This window comes from Oryza glaberrima, chromosome 11 (assembly GCF_000147395.1).
Source record: "Oryza glaberrima chromosome 11, OglaRS2, whole genome shotgun sequence".
Lineage (NCBI taxonomy): Eukaryota > Viridiplantae > Streptophyta > Magnoliopsida > Poales > Poaceae > Oryza > Oryza glaberrima.
Window position 1 is genome coordinate 7113202 of NC_068336.1, and position 21866 is coordinate 7135067.

The following is a 21866-nucleotide window of genomic DNA, read 5'->3' on the forward strand; positions in this document are numbered from 1 at the left end:
GGCTTTGAAAGTGATAAAACCATGTGTGGATCCACCATCCATCAACCTTGAGCGGTCACTCTCATACGATAGAAATTGAATGTTTTCCGATGAATTGGTCATACATTTTTCATAGCAAAGACTTGATATATATAAGACTAAAAAGGAAGTAACTAATGACACCTTAGATAGATGAGAACTAGCATGATTTAGGACTAATTAGTAAATACTATTATATTATTTTGACGTATAAAATGACAGTTGTTTGTAGCTGGTACTAATTTGGATGATCCTACAGATTTAGTGAAACATAAATGTAGTCATTTAATGACTACAGCTACAACATTCAAACCATTCCTAAACAGAATCTTTTCAAATCCCACCAGATATTTCATCAAATCAAAATTAAATCAAACCGGCCAAAATTCAACCAAATCGCCTGCTTCCGCCCGTCCAAATTTTCAAATTCCAGATCGGTTAAAACCCAATAAATCAATCCATCCCCTTGCTAAGCCCCGTTCACACTCCACACCCCATCCAACCCCCACCACCATGTCTCCCAAGAAGGACGCCGGCCTCTCGCCGCCGGTGGCGGCGCCGCCGCCGCTGTCGCTCGCCGGCGTGCCCGTGCTGACGGGGAGCCTACGCCCCGCGGAGTGCGCCGACCTGCTCGGCCTGGTCGCCGGCGTGAAGCGCCCGCTCGAGAACGTCGTGGCGGACTTCCTCGCCCGCATCCAGCCCGAGCGCCGCCTCCGCTTCGGCGCCGCCATAAACTTCGTCCTCAAGGTAACCCGCCCCTCCCTGGATTGGATTCCCCCCCTCGCTCCCGCCCGCCCGCGTCGTCTGCTTGATGCCTCCTGGTTCGAGGCGAGCGCCCGCTCGGCTTAGGCCCCCCCCCCCCCCTCCGCGTGGTGGTGGGGCGCTTAGGTTTTCGAGGGGTTCTTGGGGACGTGTTGGTAGGTGGGCTGGTTTGGAGCGCGGGTGGATTCAGGAATGGATAGATTCTGAATCAATCGCTTTTGTTGGTAGGGGAATTTTAAGGTTTTTGCTGGGTTCTAGTGGTGCGTGGATAGCGATGTTTAGCGGATAATTTCTGCTTGTAGTGTTGCTCTATAGTCTATGTGCGATCTCCTATTTCGAGAAAGATTGAGTTTTTGATTGGGGACTGGTTGTTTCCATTTCTTGACAACCAGCTAAGCTTTCTAATGGTGGGTTTTGTATTTTCAGTGGAACAGTAGATATGTTGGTTGCTTAATGAGGTTTTTAGTGTTGCACAGCTTGATTACCTGTCTATTTTATCTTTTGAGGTGCAGTTGCAAGCCCAATCGACTGCTGTCTTGCTAATTTTTGCGTTTTCCTTAGTTACGCGATAGGTTGCGGTCAAAATTGGTGACGGTCTATGTGTTGAAATGGATTTTGTTAGTGGGTAAATTTGTACAGCATGTGTTCTTCTGTTGCTCAGGCCACTGTTGTTACAGGGCAAATAATTGCTGCTAGCTGCATTGTTTTTTTTTACTGTTTTAACTGTCTTGAGTCCATATGAGTTTTGTGTTCTGACTTTAGGCTTTGAAGCGATTAGCAGATTTGTTATGTTCTGTGTAGAAACTAATATTGTTATTTGATTTAACAAGAGCGTAGTGTTCTACATGTTTTAGCTGGGCATGAGTAAGGGGTCCAAGTTATCAGTGTGTTGTTTGATGAGATTTGCGTCGTTGAAATGAATTTGCAAACCATTATACTTGAGGTTTAAAATCAATGATCTCTTTCCCCCTTTATCTTTTTCCATTTCTTAAATTCTAAAAGAAATTCTTTACATGGGTGAGTCTTTCTGTACACTATCCACAATGGATGAAACCTCCTGGAATTATGCTAACATCTCATTCTTCCAACCTACCATACGGAATTCTTCCCTTTTTGCCCATATGCTCTGCCTCTTATGCCTTACGTTGCCCCTTCTACCCAACCTGTCAAATTGTTTTAGAATGTACTAGCTATTAGCTTTTCAAGGTTTTAGTCACTTGGAATAAATTAAGCAGTGAATAATATGATTAAAAAGTCACACAGTTACCACTTTTAGCTCATGGTAGAAATCAATGTTTCTTCTAGTGATCATAATTTTTGTGCCGCTGTTGTTTTAATGGAATATAATTGAATATGTGGATGGTTGCTTCCTTGACTGCTTATGGGCGTTGCTACTGTTCGTGCTACATTACTAACGCCCACAACATTGACATATTTGCTTCCTTTTTTTTATTGTTGTTCAGTGTCAGAAGGACTCAACATCATCGTCTGTTTTCATTTCCCCTTTAGGGAATGGTACTAGTAGTTGTAGGGGGTCTGTCTTCAATGCATTTAGTTTTCACATCTTCTATTGGAGTTGACATGATATGTTATAGATGATTTGTTGGATTTGGTGGTTTCTGCACATCACTAGTTTTTTCCTGAGTGATGATAGCCGCGTAAATTGTTATGTTGATGGTGATATATATGATTTTTGTGTGATGTTATTATTGATATGATTTGAGAAAAACTTATTCACCTCCATATCAAAATCTAAGTCATTGTGGGATCTGTGTGGTTAATTATTTCTGACATTTCCCTCAGAAACATTTTGAAAGTCTGAGCACTGATATATTCAATTGTACATAGATGGAGTAACAAAAATAATTCCATTGGATCTATCTTGCAAAATACTTCTGTAATGTGTGATTATTATTTCACTTATACAAAGGTAGAGCAATCAATGGGTTGATTTGCAGGCCTGTTATCCTGTTTTGATCATTTTTCTTGAAATTATACCCTTCTTTTCTAAATTATATTTTCTTAATGCACAATCCATGGAAACTCTGCAAATCTGCACATTTTTTTCTCCCTCTGTAAGTAGATGGTAGTGAAATGCTTGGCTTAGATTTACATACTGCAATGTGCTGTCAAAAGGTTTAGATGTTTTTGTACTGTTTACATAGCTCTATGGATTCTTGATGGTAGACTCCCATCTTTCAAAAGGTTTTGATGTTTAGAGAATGATATACCGAAAGGAAAGAGTTTTTCTCCAATTATTCTTCTGTTAAGGTCCTTTTTGTCTATTCCTTGTAAATACAGGACGGTTTTTGGCAGCTTGTTTTTCATTTCATTTAATGCGCCTCCTGTTTCTGGGATTTCTTCTCTAGGTATAGGAGAATGAAAATAACACTTTGACTTTATACTACTTTGTTTTTTTCAGGACAAGATGATGCTTCGACCAGCTGAGCGTTTAGTTGCATTCACAATTCTTCATCAAGGTTATTCCTCACAGTTGGAAAATCCCTTTGTTCCTCTAATAATACATGTAAGTTGCAACCTTTTTTCTTTTTCTTTTTTTGGGGGCATAAATATTTTACAGGCTTCATTAATGTGTGCTGATAGTCTGAATTGGTCATGTTTATCCTTTTAATTTCATCGAATAAACTAATTTATTGTAAAAACATATTTGTCAAAAGGATAAATGTACCAGAAATTGTGATTTCTGTCTGCACTATTTTATTTTTGTTGTCAATTTCTTGCAAATAGTTCCACTTGCCTGTCCAATTTCTATGTTTGAGTTCCATGTCACAATTGAACCAGGGCACATTCCTTCCACTTCCAAGGTTTATCAACTACTATTAGGTGCATTGATCTTAGTGCCTCAAGAAAGTAATATTAGAAAAGGTGAAACTTCATGAAAACGCCTGGTTTAGTGCCATAATAACACAAAACACTGGGTTTTGTTTTCTTTTCACACAATACAATATGCACTATGCAGAACCTTGTGTGACAGTGTGGTTTTAATAATAGTGACATTGGGGAGATCTTGAGGGTCATCATGCCATTGTACTTTGCTGCTGAAGTGCTGAGATTGGTTTACGCTACCTATAGCTCTGTTGAGGTGTCTGCCTGAGCTCTAGTCTGGACAATACTGTTATATCCTATGTTCATCATTCTGTTATGACTTATAACACTTAGAGCCACATTGGGTCTCCGACATAGTTGGAAGTGGCCTCATTCCGTTGCGAAGTTCTGAGGCATGACCAAGCATAGGTGTTTGATGGAGTGAGCTGCAACCCTGTACAGAGGTGGTATATGCGGAAATTGGGAATAAGAGGCAAGGAGGTGAACCATGTGAAAGAAAAGATTTTTGGATAAAGATGAAATCTATTAGAAGATAATATATATTTTTGGAGCCTTGGAGGAGTGTTTTTCTGCTTTTTTAATAGAGGCTTTTCTCAGAGCTTAGGTGGGCCAGTAGGATGGACGGTCAGTACCAATTCCTTTTAAATAGTAAATAGAATGTAGAATCCATCAGGTGAGATTCAATTTAAATTATGAAAGCACCAGGTCCTAATTTTCAAAGCTAAAAGATGGGATTAATTAGGCGCTTACTATGAGTATTTAATATATTTTCCCTGCATCTCACGCTTTTTGCTTCATGAGCACACTCAAAAAATTGGTTGGTGTTGATACATCATGGAAGCCATGCCAGGAGCAGAACATGGACTATGACGTAGACATTACATCAAATCCTGTAACCTACACATACATGTTAATTTCCACACACACATGTTAATTTCCACTGCTTATATGTCACTCTGCTTTTCTACTTGTTCTCCCAGCGTACATACAATTGTTAGTTTAAAGTTGCTTCCTATTTTCAGAAGTGTGTAACCTTGTGTTCTGACTTCCGAGTCCTTGATCACCATACTGTCTTATTTTTTCGTTGGTTGTTTGATTGCTGTTGAAAGGTTTGTATTTTCACGCTTAGAAGATGGTTTGCAGTTAGTACATGACTACATGCATACCTTCCTCTCCATCTATCCTGCTACGAAATTTGTCATCTTATGTGATGTGGATGGTGGGTTCTTTGCAACTTTTGCACCAGCATGGTGATGCTGTTCCGTAGTGTCTCAAGTTTAGAGGGTCGACAGTCAACACAGTGTTATGCAAATTGATCAGCAATATTTTTGGCAATTAAAGAAATCGATCATCTTATTCCTGGCTGCCATCAGAATGATTGGGTTTTTGCCTCAGCATGAACCAATTAAGTGGTGTTGTTATTATTATTTATCACAGCAGCAGTATGATTCTATCCTTTTCAGAGTCTGTTTTTTTAAATAGTGCACTATTTCTCGGTAATGCTTTGTGACTTCCGCTACCTGTTTTTTTAAATTTTTTGACAGGCTGCTTGTGATGAAACCTCTGATAAACCAGAACAGTTGTTTCTCCAACTTCTGTTAAATTCAACTAATGGGGACAACGATAGGGAGGTATTTTATCGCTCTATGATTTCTTGTTTAACTATATGATTTATATAGGCAAAATTGGTTATATGATTTTGCCATTTATATATAAATTTCACATGCATGGAGGTTACTGAGCCCTGAGGTATGGAGTACCCAGTTTTTTTTCTGGTCTTATGCCTTCATGGAGCATGTTACGAGGTGGAATCAACAATTTGTAAAACAGGAATTGGTTGATGCATGATAAATGATAAATTGCTGTATATTAGCAAGTTTGAGTACCATGATCAGTTCTCCAGGGATCTAATACATTACGGTTCTTTGCAACCATTTCATCACAAATAGTAATTCTCACCATGTGATGCTAGGATTGAAACCCTATTAAAACAAAACTGTCCCTCCTATGATCATAATACTATCTTGTTTAGAAGTCTCATGGTATTCTTTTTAAGGTCATAGTTTTTCCTGTCACTTTACTTGTATTGATCAACAGACATTAACTCCACCTTTACTATGTATGTGAGCACATGCTCTGTTTGTATATTTGTTATGGAGATCATTTGGCATCGATATGATGATTATTTTGTGTTCAGATTCTGAAGCATTCTGCTGCAGATTACTTGGAGGAATCTGCTTATGCATCTCAGGTTAGATGATTGTTCTGTCATATAATTATGAAATTGACTGGACACTTTCCATAGGATGTAGGATCTTATTTGTTTCGAGTGGTGTCTATTATGTAGGTCTTGCTCACCAGAGAGCAGCTTGAAAGACAATATACCTGCAATGAGGTGCAACCCCAGCCTAGCACTGGTAGTTTCAGAGAAGCTACTGTTAGAAGTGTTATTCCTGATCCAGATATTTCTCAAAGCTGCACTGATTCATCAGAGTACGTATACTCCAACTTTGTTCTTGGAATGTGATGATGGATATCCATAGGGGTGGTTCATTTCTCTCTTGGTCATTGTTAATTAAGTCTGCTCATTATTTCTATAGGATATCAATAACCAAATCAAATAGAGATAATTTGGTCACTGGTTTACTTCAACAAACATCACTTGATGGAATTGGTCCTCAGTGGATACGGCCTCCTCCTCCAAGACTTGAAATACTTGATGGAGAGGTAAGGTTGTTGGCTAAAAGTTTTTGTTTAGTAGTACCTTTATTTCTGAATCTAAGGTGTACTTCTTGATGAATGTGCAGTTGCAGTGGCTGAACCTAGACAACAACCACGAGCTATTGTGGGACAGTAGTATGTGTGCTGATACTAGTCGAGGTGCTGCGATCCGAGATTTAGTTGGAAAAGCTTGTAAAGGACCACTTTCACCTGCCCAACAGGAGGTTCTATTCTATTCTTTTTCTCAAATGAATATCTTGATATTGAGTTTTTAATTAAGCTGATGATTTAAATGATCAGTAGCATTATTCTGAAGGTAGATAATTTTCTGAATGAATTTTATCACCTTCCTCACCTCTTTTTTTGAAGTCATACCACTATTCTTTTCAAAATTCATTGTTAGGATTCCCTATTTTTGGCAAGTTTTCAATGTTTTTTGCACTGTGCATTGTTTATGCTGTTTCAGTTATATGTTTGCTCCCTCAGTTTTGCTAGATAGCTTATAGGCAATTGCATGTAAGATTATCAGTCCGAGCTATTTATTTTTGTTCAAGGGAGCCCTCATATGTTGTTTTAGGATCTCATAGGCTCAACCTCTGAAGTATCCTATTTTTTCCACCAAGTCCTGCTAGTGCTGCACTGAATCTATACTGGTTGATAGGAAGCATGGGTGTGTGCTCATGTTAGGCTCAACCTCATCGCTTGCCACTAGTTTGCCTCATTTTCTAAGCTAGGGTCTAAATGGTGATTTTCATGGTCCCCAAAAGGTTTTAGCATAACAATACGCTGATTTAACATATGCTGGAGTAGTGGAGGTTAGCGTTGGACCTCCAAAATTGCAATAGGCTGTGATTTGAAATGCTGTTCTAGATATGCATGCTTATGCATTAAATGGGACCGTAGGAGAGCATTGTGTGTGGCCTTGAAGCCTCAATTATTTGTAGCCTATGGGGCCACATGCGTATGCACACATGTGTGTTGTAACTGAACACCAACTGAATTTCACTGTGAACTTAAAACTATTATAGGCACATAGAAGCCCACCACCACATACGTACCTCACATCTGCATTACTTCGTTCAAATCTTCCTCATCATTAAGTAAGATGTGGAGATACTACAAAAAAAATGTGGATTGGGTGATGACTCCAATATAGGGCAATTTGTATGTTGGGATGCCATTATTGGAGGCATAAAAGTAACTTAGGTGAACATGTTTTGGCACAGGAGTATTTACCAGAGATTGAATTTACTTTGTTAATCTCATATCAATATATACTTTGTTATAGTTTAATATTTGATTGGTTACTTGAGTTGGAATCGGTTTTGGTTTGAATCCATGTTGGAGAGAGCTAGGCTATTTAAACCTTTATTGATGATTGGCTTGGCAATCAGAAATAATACAATCTATTCTCTCATCTCTATTTTCTGATCCCTTATCCTGAGTTGGAGTTGGTGTGGTTGAGTCTATGTCAGAGAGAATTAGGCTATTGAAGCCTTTAGTGATGATCAGTTTGGCATTCTAATAATACAATCTATTCTCTCTTCTCTATTTTCTCTTTCCACTAACTTTGTTAGGGCATTTTGGTTGTGGTAACCGAACAACTTGCTAGTAGAGCTTCATAGAAACTTCAGGCATGGAAGATTACTTTAAGGACATGCTATCTTCGCAACTGAAATTTTTACCACAAGATTGAAAGTTTTCTTGGTGACATTGAGCAAGGAATTCAACAGGCTTCATGACAATTTCCACGTGATGCAAGCATCGGTTGTGGCCTAGGTGAAGGCCAAAGGAGTCTTGGGGGTGACTTGGTGTCAGCATTGGTAGGGCTACTGAAGGCCGCACAAAAGTTGCTAGATGCCAGCATCTTTGTGCCCCTTTGCTTACAACGGCTTGATTCTAGGTAGATTGGATGGAGGACCATAGTCAATAGTCTAATGAAGTCAATTGATGAAGTTTGTGCCTCAATAAATTGGAAATTCCCATCTATGGTGGTGAGGATAAGCTCTAGGGGCTCAAGACCTACGGGCAATTGTCTCAAGGATGGTGCATGGCAGACATAGTCTAATACGCTTGCTACATCTCCTTGGTGGTTTTCTTTGAGGTATCTGGGGTCCCATTAGAGCACGACCATCACGCTCAAGAGCAAAGTCATGGGAAGGTTATTGGGTGGAGTTGCCAAGAAGAAAAGGACATTGCAACGATCTTTTGCTGCTCGAGTGCCTCGCTTGTGCGATTGGAGGGCAGATGTGTAAAGGGGATTGTGCGCGTCAAGGTAGCAAACGACGCCACACCGGCGTTGGTGATATCATGTGGGTCGGGGAGGGAAGAGCTGGGAGATGACATGGCGTGATTTGGATTCGGAACAACCTCTCATGAAAGGGGATGGTTGGAGCCAAGTATGACCCAATGGGTTAGGCCTCCTTCGCTTTCCTCTGTTTCAATGTTGACCCATTTATCCACCGGAGCCATATTTGTGGGTTGGGCCAATGTATCCAGTGGGTTGCTTTAGACCACAACCACCCTTAGCAATCTCTGTGGCGACCATGGGGGTGGATTGCTAGAGTCTACCTCACTATTAGGAGGCACATAGGACAGTTTGAATGTAGGAGCAATGGGCTAGGATACATAGCTCTAGGGCAGTGATTCATCAATAAGTATAGGGTTGACGCTGCGATTTGCATGTTGGTAGAGAGCTCGGTGGCAATCCTCTTTAATATCAAGCCATCAGTACCACTTGGCGACCCCTTGAATATGCCATGCAATATAATGATTTATAAGTACTACCATAAAATGGAAATGTTATGTAAGAGTGGTAGGAGGGCTGCTTCACATCCAAATATAGCAATGAAATTATTATGAAACTATGTTGATAGTGAAGTTATGATGTATGGGTGCTATATGCTTGTAACAATATAGAAAACAACGCACTCGTACTAGTCTAAATCGACATATGGAGCACTTTAACATTTGTCGTGCCCCTTTTTTAGCACCAATCCTTGGTGGTTTTAGTATATGCTTTATAGTCCATGTGTATATGTAGTCAATTATGGGAAATACCTTAGTGCTCCATCATTCTTATTGTTGTCAAATGCTAATGTTTAGCATATATTCCATAACAGAAATCTATAGATCCGCCAATTAAGCCGTTCTCTCGGTACTCTGGCAAGACCTACTTCAGGCGAAGACGGAAAGGTGGTGAAAAGCCTGCCCAACCATAGGGCAATGGCCATCATGCTATGTGGAAATGTTCCATTCTGAATTTACGCAATGACTTGATACTATGTTCACAAATCTCGTACTCTATTTGGTAAAATTAGCAAAATTGTTTGGTTCTTAGCAATAGGAGACCTGGAAATTCTTTAGGGGACAAAAAGTTTGTTTACCAAATAGTTATATTCTCTCTTTGTTGTCTAGTCTTCTTAAGCCATGTTGGTAGAACAAAGGACATCCTCCATTGATGTCCATAACACTTGCTTTAATTGCGATTATGGTCACAACCATTGTTTGCCTTTTTGGCTTCTTGTATGCATTGTTTGAGTTCGATGACTGCTTTTGAAGCAATATGTGCGTTGTAACTTAGTCATTTTTTCATCATTCAATATTTAACTTTAGGTGTGCTTGGTTCGTAGGATGGGGGAGCTCAGTTTTTTTAGGCTGTTTGGTTCAAGGTTAGGTGTAGGGGTGGGTAATGTGCTAGCTCGGCTCATTACCTTAATGGGCCAACTTGACTCGTTAATCTTAAATGAGCTCAAAGCTTAGCTCGGCTCCGCTCGTGAGTAGGCTCTTTAAGCTCGTTAGGCTTGTTAACGAGCTCCATCTGATTTATATCACTTTGACAATTTAATAATTTACCAATTTATTGTGTAGGAACATTAAACACTAACTAAAAAAGAACTCGCCAAATACAAATAGTTTGGATGTTATTAACAAACTAAGCACTAGCTAAGAAGCAAACAAGTACATGAAGATGTGATGATCTTTTGTACTAGCGAGCTAAACGGGGCCTCTCGTGAGCTATGACCTTCAAGCCTTTTTTCCACCACTTGTTAGGTGGGACGGATCTTCTCCCTAGAGGGCAATATTATCTCTAGATGCGGACAAGCTAGTGCCTGAAAATGAGTGGACCAACTCATCCCACCATGTGACACGGCTCATTGTTGAATAGTATAAGAGAAGAGGTATACTACATAACGTGGAAACTTTGTATTGAGCCTCAGGGGTCAATTTATATAGGTTACATGGATTGGGCCCTTGATGGAGGCGGTCGTGGACGCATCCACCAGGCAGGGACGGCGCGGGCTAGTCATCGGCGCGGGGGCCCGTTGTGTAGATATGACAAGCGCATAGGTGGGTGGTAGTGAGAACGTGCAGAGAGGAGATGGAGGTGGTGGAAGACGGTGCCGATGGCGATCCAGGCACGTGAGACAGGCTACCCGGCGCGATATGGACGAAGCTGTTGCTGCTGCTGACTGACGTAGACTATTGACGACGAACGGTGGTCGCGCAACCACCCAGGAGTTCGAATCGTCCGGGCGTGCGATGAACAGCGAAGACACAATGATGAAAACAGAAAAGGTTGACCGACCTCAGGAGATCGCTACTCCCGGGGGCAACAACGGCGGAAGCGTGAGAGGCGGCTGGTCGCCCGCTCTTATACTATGTTGAATAGTATAGGAGAAGAGGTATACTGCATAACGTGGATACTTTGTATTGAGCCTTAGGGGTCGGTATATATAGGTTACATGGATTGGATCTTAAGTAACCTCAGAGAGATAGAGATGGAAACTAATCCTATCCTACCGTAAGAAACCGGATACAATACGATCCTATCCATATACTCTACACTTATTCCCAATTCCGACAATTGGGTCCACGTGTTAGATGCTTGATCCCATCATCCATGTATCTTGAACCCAACAAAAACTATGACGACCCTATCCCCTCAATCAAACAGTACACGGGACCATTCCACCCCATATTATACCTAAATCAAACGCGTGCTTGGATTATACCTTATGTGGTCCTTCATTTTCAGTACCCTAAACATAAAGCTCCGTTTAGTAAGGAATTGTTTAAAACTAATTTATTTATACATTTGGTTGTAATAGTTAATTGTTAGAAGCCACATCACTCTTTGGCATATACTCCATGTTACTAGATTTCTTGATGTAAAACATCACTACTTACTGGATTTCTCAACGTAGCACATCACTCTTTGGCAACCACTTCCACAACTTGGCAACCAAAAAAAAAAATCCACAACTTGGGATTAAAAATTGATCAGTAATAAAGACAATAATAATTGGTTAATGGGACGACTACTACCCTCAATTGTATTACATACACCTCTTTAGGATTTTGGAATGCGGGATTGGCATAGGTTTTTTTTTTTTAGGATTTAGTTTCTAAGGATTTTCGCCCCTATAAACCCCTTTAGTTGATAGGCGAGAGGTCCAACCTCTTGAAAACTTTCCTTTGTTTAGTTTTCTCTTGTAGTATTAACAGAGCGCTTCTCTTTTCCTCTGTTTTCCATTCATGGAGGATTAGAGTAACTAATATGCCATTTCAGTTCCTACGTTTTTCCTATCCTATGTTCCAAAGGGTGTCTTGGTATGGTTTATTCTCATGCCTACATATCCTAACAAATTATACAAGTGTCATTGTAGACACTTTAAATTCAATGGCATATTGAAGTTAACATTGATAGTTTATAGCCAACTGATAAGATGCCATCCTAATCTTGATCCCATGGTTTTGAGGTACTATAGTGCCATGATTGATTATTCCTAGAATTATTGTTGTACTAGCACAATGAAATGATTCTTCTTAAGACCATGATCCTGATAATGAGATTCCCACCACATCTCAAAAGCCAAATGTCACATGATTCTCCATGAGGGAAGGATAGTTATTGTGTTTGGGTGGGGGCCGTGGTTTAGGAGTATAGGGAGAACGAGTCATGTGGCAATATAACTGAGTAAGGCTAGCTCAAATTTAAATCATATGTTTATCGAAGCATAAAATTTAACATCAAATTAGATCAAGGTACCTATGAGTGTAGTTTTAGTACCATCAGGAGCCAGAAAGTCAAATAACTAAGGGAAATAATACAAATCCCACCATCACCATCCAACAAACACAACAGGAGGAATAATATTTTCATGTATTCTTCACCTTCACAATCATTTTGATGTGTTCAAACCCGTAGCATCTAGCCATTATGCCACCCGTATAAGTCCATTCCCCACATTCTTGTTGATTTATTGCAAATCACGATACATTGCACCCATGAGCATGAGGTATCCAGTGGGCACTTGGTATGGTCCTTTCCGCTTCTTGCTAATTGGTAGCCTCCCTCTTTCTTTAGTGCACAATGGTCATCGATGGTAGCAACTCTAGTGGGTCCCATGTGTTTTGTGGGATGTGTATATGTTTATGTGGTAGCTAACGTGTCATGGTTTGAAAAGATTAGTTTGTCGGAACTTTGTACAAATCTATATTTTCTGTGCAACATAATCTATGTCGATTGCGTGATAGAAGAAAAGAAGATCAATAAAGGGTGGAAAGGGAATGGATATATGCGATTTTCTTATCCACATCGTAGAATATTCAAAGTCAGTGCAGAAAATGGAATGCTTGTTTGGAAGAAGCACTTGGTTTTGAGCTCTTGGAAAATGGTAGTCTAACATGCCAATTTAATTTTGGATGGTTTGGTCGGAATTAAGTGTGACGATGTTCCACATCATACAATGAGAATAACCAAATTAGTTTTTACATATATATATTATATTTACAAGCTAACAAGCTATCGTACCGTGTAGCTAATAAGTTGTCTCTCGGCCCAATACCCATAACACTAACACAAGTTAATTGGAAAATGTTGTGGCATGTTACCGACTTCGAATGGAAGTTCTATTGGCACCTCAAAGACTAAAATCGGACGCTAACTGCTCTAACTTTGCAATAACATTGTTATATCCCCGCTAACTTTGCAATAACGGAGCTGTTTTGGCCAATTAGGATGACATGTTGGCACTTTGTCAATCTTAAGTGCTCGAGATTAACCAAGTAGGAGAAAGTTAAGTTAGAAATATTGTTCCTTTTCTAGAGATCTGATACTTTGTTATGTTATACTAGCGTAACTTTTAGAATCATGGGAATTGGGTTTCGAAGATGCAAAAAAGAAAATATTAATAATACGGAATTGCTAAATTTTTGTCGCAAGAAAAATGGGTAGATAACTTGCGAATTTTAGACCCTCGGATAGGCTTTAAGATTCGTGCTCGTGCTGGCAGAGGAAAAGAAAAATTTTGTGTGAACACAACGCTGCTGGGAGTTCGAACCCACGATCTGTTGGTCGAACAACAGGCACACAACCATTGAGATAGCCGAGCTTTTTATAACATATATACTTAAGTTACATACTCCATCCGTCCCATAATATAAGGGATTTGGGGTGGATGTGACACATCCTAGTACAATGTCCAGATTCATTGTACTAGGACGTGTCACATCCACCCCAAATCCCTTATATTATGGGACGGAGGGAGTATAAGTTACATTGGGGTTACAACCAAGTTACAATGTAATTACAATGCAATTATACTATAGCTATATTTGAAAGTTTTTCATCCAAAAAACTATTGAATGTTGTATAGCTATTCCCTTAATAATAACTTCGTTGTGAAGGAAAAACTAACTTAACACAACAAGGAAAGCCTATCAGAAGAAAAGGAAAATGTGGCTGCTGCCTCTGGAAATATGTAAATATGCAAAAACTTACTCATGTGAACTTGAACATGTATTTATGGTAACAGTTCTAGCAGCCCAAATTAGTATTTTCGGGGCATGACATAATTATAGTGCTTTACGGTGGCCATGACCTGTGTTATGGTGGCCATGAGTGGTGTCTCAGGAAATATGTAATATGCAGAAAATTGCTCACGTGAACTTGGAACATATATTTATGGTAACAGTTCCAGCAGCCCAAATTAGTATTTTCTGGGCATGACGTAACTATAGTGCTTTACGGTGGCCATGACCTGTGCTATGGTGGCTATGAGTGGTTCCTTAGGAAATAAATGTAATATGTTGAAAATTACTCACGTGAACTTTGAACATATATTTATGTTAACAGTTCTAGCAGCCCAAATTAGTATTTTCTGGGCATGACGTAACTATAGTGCTTTACGGTGACCATGACCTGTGCTATGCTATATAATGTGATCTTTTAATGCATCTCACATACCAAATCGTTGTATAACTATTTACAGCAAGTTCTGGTGGAATTGGCAAAGGACTGGAAGCTAGTTTATCATTGTGGGATGACACCACAGAAGCTCCCTGTATGTACTCTTCTGACAACATGTTGAATCCTTTCCATGATTGTCTTTATGGTCTAATAATTTCCTCGTTTCAGGACCTTGTGGAACATAATCCACTCGTTGCTGTTGAAGTCCTTTCAAAGTTAATCAACTCGCCTGACATGGATGCGTATGTAGATTAGCCTTGTCGTTTATTCTATTGTTTTCTTATTTAATTACTAATTTACTATGTTTCTCTACTCACAACGTCTTACTCACATGCCTTTTTCTTTGACAGTTACTTTGATATTCTTGTGCACATGGAAATGAGCCTACATTCAATGGAAGTTGTAAACAGGCTCACTACAGCAGTAGATCTACCACCAGGATTCATTCATGACTACATCTCAAACTGTATTCGATCATGTCAAAACATTAAGGTTTGTGAAAGTCTCTTTTCTTTACTAGACATTCAGAGGTGATCATCTTGGATGGTTTAGTGACATGACTCATATTATATGTTTATAACAAAGTCAAACCATAAAAAAAAATGCATTTTTTTTCTTTAAACACAAAAGTATTTGAGTGGGTTGGATACATTGGTCTTCTGATTTTCTATATGGTTAGCTGAATTGTTTTTCCAGCTTATCCCTAGTCGATGTACCTTTTACCAAATCAAGTTCTGGTTGGCTTATCTCCATCAAATCATTTGATAATGTGGATCCAGCAGCCATTCTTTGTGTTTTTTGTATTTGCAAACATCTTCTTATCAGGGGATTAGGAAACTGTTTTAGGAGAAAAACTGCCCTATGCCAATTCTATTCTTTGATGGGACCAGCGATAAACTGTATGAAAATGGAAATCACTTACAAAACTGAATCCAAAATTTTAGATAACCGGTTAACTTTATTACAATTTTACATCCAATCAAATATGTATTTTTTTTTAATTTTTACACTCTTGATACCATCAGTTCTACCTCTTGATCGTGTGATTGACAATATTGTTTATTGTGTAGAAAATTCTGAGATTTTGTTTTTTTGTTTAACGTTCTTTACAGGATAAATACATGCAAAACAGGCTAGTAAGGCTAGTATGTGTTTTCCTACAGAGTCTCATTCGAAACAAGATAATAAATGGTGAGTGTACCATCATGTAATTTTTTTTTACCAAAATACCATCATGTATTTGGTAGATCTGCGTGCAATTCTATTTACATTCTGTATTCTGTTTGGTTGGACCTACATAGATTGTGATTCTTGAATACTTCTCCAGTCATACACGACTGTGATCTTGCATTTATATATTGATTGGATTAATCTTCAAAAATTTCCTTCATATTGTATTAACTCAACCAATTGCTGAAAACTTGAGTTCAGTAAGGTGTCTTATGGTGGTTGCCAGTTGCCAGACATATAAAATGGTTTAAGAAGAATTATGAATTTATATTTAGTCCTCACATGCCAGATATCGAATTTTCAATTCTTTTCTTGTGACAAACTTTGCCAAGTACTACATGTTGGGTATAATCACTAGAACCTGGTCCAAAATCATTTTCCTGACAAGCTTGTATCTTGGCTTTTTGTTAACTCTCTGTTCTTCCTTTAAGAAAAAATGTCATGATTTTCCAAGACGTGATTATTGAACCATATCTAAGAAGTAGCATTTTTACTATGCCATCTAGGAATAGCAAAATGCTAATGCACCATTCCCACCAGTTTTCAGCAAAAGAGATGCTGATTTAATAAATTTTGCATTGAAGTACCCTAATTTTGTGCATAGATATAGACATCTTATGTTCGTTTTCCTAATTTAGAATGCTGATTTTGAAATACCAATTTTTCTCATTTATCATGGCTTGTGGAATGCACGAGGCCTGTCTTGATTAATAGTGTAACATTTATACATTGAAGTCCCTTTTACATTTTTGTTGACTGTTCTGTATTTTGCAGTGCAAGATCTCTTCATCGAGGTACAGGCCTTCTGCATTGCGTTTTCCCGAATAAGAGAAGCGGCTGGTTTGTTCAGGCTTTTAAAATCATTAGAGTGAAGAAGGATGTATGGTTTAAACAAAAATTTTCCATGGTGTACATCCATAGTTTTTCATGTTGTACTTTACCGCTAGATCTTGATAGCTGTCGACTTCATAGAGTATAGCTCTGTCATGTACTAGTTGTCATCATTGAACTTTACCCCTCATCTCAAAAAGAAAAAAATAACCCAAAAAAGATTTTTCAGGATCCGTTCGTTCTTTGCAGTACCATACTACCATCTGGTTTTTTAAGCATGAGTTGTTATGATCAATATTATGACAAATCTGCAGCATGATGGTTAAAAAAAAAGGGGGCTTTCAAAAGTGAACTCAATCACCGTAGGGTCCTGTGTAATAGTTTCTCTGATTGTTTGAGCTACGGCTGATAAATATGCGCATATCTTATGTCAAATGCAGTTCCTGGTAGATAGGTTCAACCTAAGATCTACTTGAAGATGATAGTTCAACCTAATATCTACTTGAAGATGATGAGCAGAACTTACTTAGCGAAGGCAGCAATTGTAGAGTATATAGCCTGTACCTGCTCTGTTCATATGAATATCAGCTGGAAGTCTTGCTGTTTGAGTTGTACTTATTGGAGTTCATATTTCAAGCAAAGCCGAATTCATCATCATTAGTGACAATAGTAGTATAGAGCTGTTGGCTTTGATGCAAATCCAAAATATCATGTACTATTGAGGATGTGTGTATCAAGATGGGAATAGTATTTCTTGAGACTGAAGTGGCAAGAAATACTCTGAACATGCCAAGGTTTGTGTTTTATGTGGACTATGGAGCAACAACACCAGATTAGCTGTTTTGTCCGGGTTTTGTCAGGCGAAACAGAAACACAAGACTAGTGAATAATCACCGTGTTTCCAAAGTTATACACTGACGACAGATTATTCCAATCAATTTCGGAAAACCAGGACATCTCAGGTACTGGGCTTGCGGAAATCATTTTCATGATCTCCAAAGCACATCCTTCGACAAGAACACCACCGAATCTGGCTCGGATGACCAGCGGAAGCTTTGATGTAGGAGATATGAAAGAAGAGAACAAAATACATGCATTTACTTCGTCCATGAATACAAGTATTTATAGAAATTTTAACAAGTATATATAAATTGTGTTGAAATCATTTCGGTGCCTCTGAGAATTTATTATTTTTCAAAACAATTATGCCGAACGACACTATTTATTAATCATACTCAGCTAAAATTACTACTCCAAAAATACTTAGATTTGCGGATAAATATTAAGCGCTAGGAGGTTATTAATTTGGCACAGCTACAGATCCAAAGATTTTATTTAGCTGAGTATTCCTAACTCCACAAATTCATGAATCTAGACAATTATATTGATAACATTTAGATCAATTATTTTTCTTCAATTTTAAATGAAATATGAAATTTGAACCACTACAAATTTACAGTATTTTTCTACAAATCCAGCGTCAAACCGAGCCTAGAAATGCTTTACATCTGTTATAGAGCGAGTGTTTACATGCACTGATGCACAAGACAAACCGTTCATCACAACGGTTTTTTTTTTTTGTTGTTGCATTGCACCATGGTCGCCGCAGTTATCTCCCTTTGGGTCTCCCCTGCACATGGGAAGGAAACTCAAGTGCTGAGCAGGGAGGAGGCAGACGGTGAAGCCACATGAGCGAGATGCCGTCCGTTTCTGCGACATGCGTCGTGCAGCTCAGCCGGCGTGTGGGGTGGCAAACCGGGCAGCCGCCCATTCCTCCGTGTTCTTCTCAAACCATTCTCCTCTCACTCCCTTACCTGACTGACTCCTGCATGCAGCCGCCTCATCTGACATTGGTAGTAATAATAATAAATTTATAGACACTATGCAGAGTTAGATTCTTGTCGAAGTCTCCATCCAAGTAAACAATTAGTTGTTAATGAGAGCTAAGCAAGTCTTCATGAGCAGTTACTAGTTAATTAGCAGCAGTATAGTTTGTTGTGTGATGATACTTTTACTCGTGAGAGTAAACTATTGTATGGTCCACTCCACATTTTTATGTTGTTGTGTGAACCCTGATGTTCGATGTTCAGAAAATTAATACCCCACCTTGTTTAGATTAAGAAAGATGTGAGTAATGTAGTTTATTTTAATTGAAACCAGTAATATATTTGTGCGTTGTAATGGGTCGGACCTATATTTAGAGATTGGTTAGTGGATAGATTGAGGATAAAGTATTGGATCCTGCAATGGTTGTGCAAAGGAGGTGAACGGCCACCTCCTTCATGCTACGGAGAGAGGGCACTGAAGGAGAACGACTCACTTGTAGAGAAGCTAGTAATATGTGCGTGCATTGCAATAGGTTTATACCACTAGTTAGGGACAGAGATGTGGATCTAGCATAAAAAGGAGATTTTTTTTATCAAACCTTTTTTTTTTCTATAGCGATGTTTTTTTTGTTGCGAGCGCAGCAATAGTTATTTTTAGCGCACGCTGCGTGACAAGCGGATGCAAAGGAGGATGACTTTTAGAAGGGGAAATAACATTGATCAAAATGCATCCTGTAATGATAACTGTCCAGTCTAACCATCTTGGTCCCACTGATCTTCCTAAGAAAATCCTAATTAATTGGTGAACCTTTTAAATTCGTGTGCTCTCATATATTTCCTTTCAATTCATTCTCACACACATGGTCAAGTTGAGCTGCAAAAAACCTCAGCCCAGTGTGACTGGTTGATGCTTTAGGAATCAAAAGCCTGGCTACATATGAAAAGAAAAAAAAATAAAATGGTCATCACAGAGCAAAATGCTCTATGTTCCCTGCAAAAGGCCAAAAGCAAGCATTACCGCCCACAGCCCACTAATACAAGTAGATCACATTGCATTGCCTCCTAATCTGTTGTATAAGTGAGGATGGAGAACCAGATCAAATATAAACTAATTGTTGTGTTATGCTTAGCATAGCTATATTTAAGATCTAGTTCAATGCATCATGTGCAAGTTGGCAGTATAAAAATAATGGCACTTTCAGTTCCAGAAAAAGATCAGCAAAGAATGGTATTGTACTTAATAACACAAGCTTAATTATCAGCTCTCTGTTAATTAATTATCTGTGAGGTTGGTTGTGTGTTGTACTGTGTACTATCCTTGCTATCTTTTCGTTTTTCTTTTTTGGTTTATTTGAGAATACTAGTCATGCTTGCTTGCTGTGTAGTTGGTTTCGCAAAGGGTAGGCAAAATGCTTTATTATTTACGGTATTACCTTAGTTATTCGAAGAGTAGGCAAATAATGAGCAATCAAAAAGACCTCTATTTTTATAAGGCTTAGCATGCTAATAAAGCTTAGCGCATGAGCTTTTAAATTGAATTGTAACAATAAATTTCTACTGATACAAGTTAGTATTACCCCCTTTATTAAGTATTTCTTGTTTAGCAGGCATTAAAGTTGAGAGAGAAAAATACATTTTCAGTCAGCACAACGATCAAATTATAAATTTTAAATTGCTTAGATTTTTCTCCCAAGCATCTCATTGACCGAAAATGTATGGATGTTTTTTTTCATTGAAATCGGTGTCCTATAAATAATTATATTGTGGTACAAATTTTAAATCTAAAAAAAATATATTTTAGAAAAGAGTACTGATTTATCATGACTACGATCTTATGGATGCCTTATAGTGTTAGATCTCTTTACTTAAAAAAAAGCCTAGTATTTAACAGATCCATTAAAACCGTTAGTGGTAGAGAGATTTGGCTCGAAAAATGAAACACCTACTAGTATAGAACTTTTTTAAAAAAAATTAGACATTTTAAAAATATAATTTTATTAACTGACCACCCAGGAAAATATTTTCAAATTTGGCCACGCCATTGCAATTGGTGTGGCCCACGCCAACGGGGCAGCTCTTGCCACACCACGACCTTAGCGTGGCAGCTCTGTTTGGCCACGCCATTGCAATTGGTGTGGCCAAATGGTTCGTTTTTGGAAATATTTTCCTGGGTGATCCGTAAAATTATATTTTTAAAATGTATAAATTATAAAAAAATCACTAGTATATAGTATATATTAACCTTATTATTATTTGGACATACTGCCGTACACACACCACTCAATTTATGTTATCCTTAATTATTATTTGGACGGAGGGCATAAATACTCCAATATATGAGTCATTCATCAGCGATGATGTTGTTGATTGCTAGATCCAGATTGGTTCAATAATGCTGATTGTTTATTTCACAAAAAAAAGAAAAAGAAAAATGCTGATTGTAAGTAGTGTCCCACCATTGCCGATTGGACAGGCCCAATCATCAACATCGCTCCAGCGAGCAGAAATTAATTAAAAGAGTTGTCCATTAATACAAGAAAGGTTTTTGCCATGCTTCCCATAATTTCAGAAGGATACGTATGTGTTATGCACTTATGCTACCTTCTTGATATGGATGCAAAAATCAATACAGTTTCATATAGGTGGGGATCCCCCAGAGTACAATTATTTTGTATTAAGTGCGGATATTCTATGTTTTTTTTATCCCCAACAAAAAGAGGGAAGCATTTGAGTAGTTATTGGTTCTTGATCTAATGGTTGAAGAAAGTGATTTTAGGAGAGAAAAAAACCCAGTCACTTTAATAGATGCGCGAAATATTTTCTTTTTCTTCATACCATTATTTTTTCTCATGTACATGGTTATGTCATCACATATACAATTGGCTGTTGATTCCCGCTCGAAATTTTACAAATTGATTGCACAAAATTATTATTCTACAGAGAATGTATGGGCATGCACCATGCACTTCCACTATCTAATTAATTGGCTAGTTATTTTTTTTGAGAACTAATTAATTGGCTAGTTGGCTCCTCTAATTATATATCCTGTATATACAAGGACGTGAATGAGACACATGGTTGGCTTCTCTAATAATTAACTAAACCATATCCCTACTTGGGTGCAAGTAGACAAATAAATTTGAACTGAACACCATTAGTAATTCTGTTGTCCATAACTCTGGCATCAACTTTTGGCTGGACAGCAACTCTTTCCCCATTGAAAAATTCAGCAAAATCAACCAGCAGATCAACCTTTTTTGTGGACTGATCACCAACAACGAAACTTAGGCAGAGCACAATGACTCTCACTTTAGGTTGCTTCCAAAAGCCAAACCAATCTTACACAGTAGCAGTTGGGTTAAATTAACTAGCTTTAT

General features: G+C 38.4%; 1 protein-coding gene across 2 annotated transcripts; it reads left to right on the top strand.

Annotated features, from left to right (window-relative positions):
* The first annotated feature begins 487 nt into the window (after positions 1-487).
* LOC127754642 (uncharacterized) lies at positions 488-17747 on the top strand. 2 transcript variants are annotated; one of them, XM_052280215.1, is made up of 13 exons: positions 488-765; positions 3203-3307; positions 5172-5258; positions 5825-5878; positions 5975-6120; positions 6228-6354; positions 6435-6572; positions 14625-14696; positions 14771-14844; positions 14953-15094; positions 15715-15793; positions 16607-16626; positions 17104-17747. In XM_052280215.1, the coding sequence occupies exons 1-13, from the start codon at positions 532-534 to the stop codon at positions 17137-17139; spliced, it is 1314 nt and encodes a 437-aa protein (XP_052136175.1). In that variant the 5' UTR covers positions 488-531; the 3' UTR covers positions 17140-17747. The 2 variants fall into 2 exon arrangements, with proteins under 2 accessions (XP_052136175.1, XP_052136174.1); XM_052280214.1 differs by lacking the exon at positions 17104-17747 and having other exon boundaries at positions 489-765; positions 16607-16896.
* The last annotated feature ends 4119 nt before the right edge of the window (positions 17748-21866 follow it).

Excerpts from the sequence above, each read along its gene's own strand:
- LOC127754642 (XM_052280214.1), top strand. The coding sequence starts at position 532 with ATGTCTCCCAAGAAGGACGCCGGCCTCTCGCCGCCGGTGGCGGCGCCG. Across the intron at positions 6,121-6,227 it reads AGCTGCACTGATTCATCAGA|GATATCAATAACCAAATCAA; the intron begins GTACGTATACTC and ends TTATTTCTATAG. Across the intron at positions 15,095-15,714 it reads GATCATGTCAAAACATTAAG|GATAAATACATGCAAAACAG; the intron begins GTTTGTGAAAGT and ends CGTTCTTTACAG.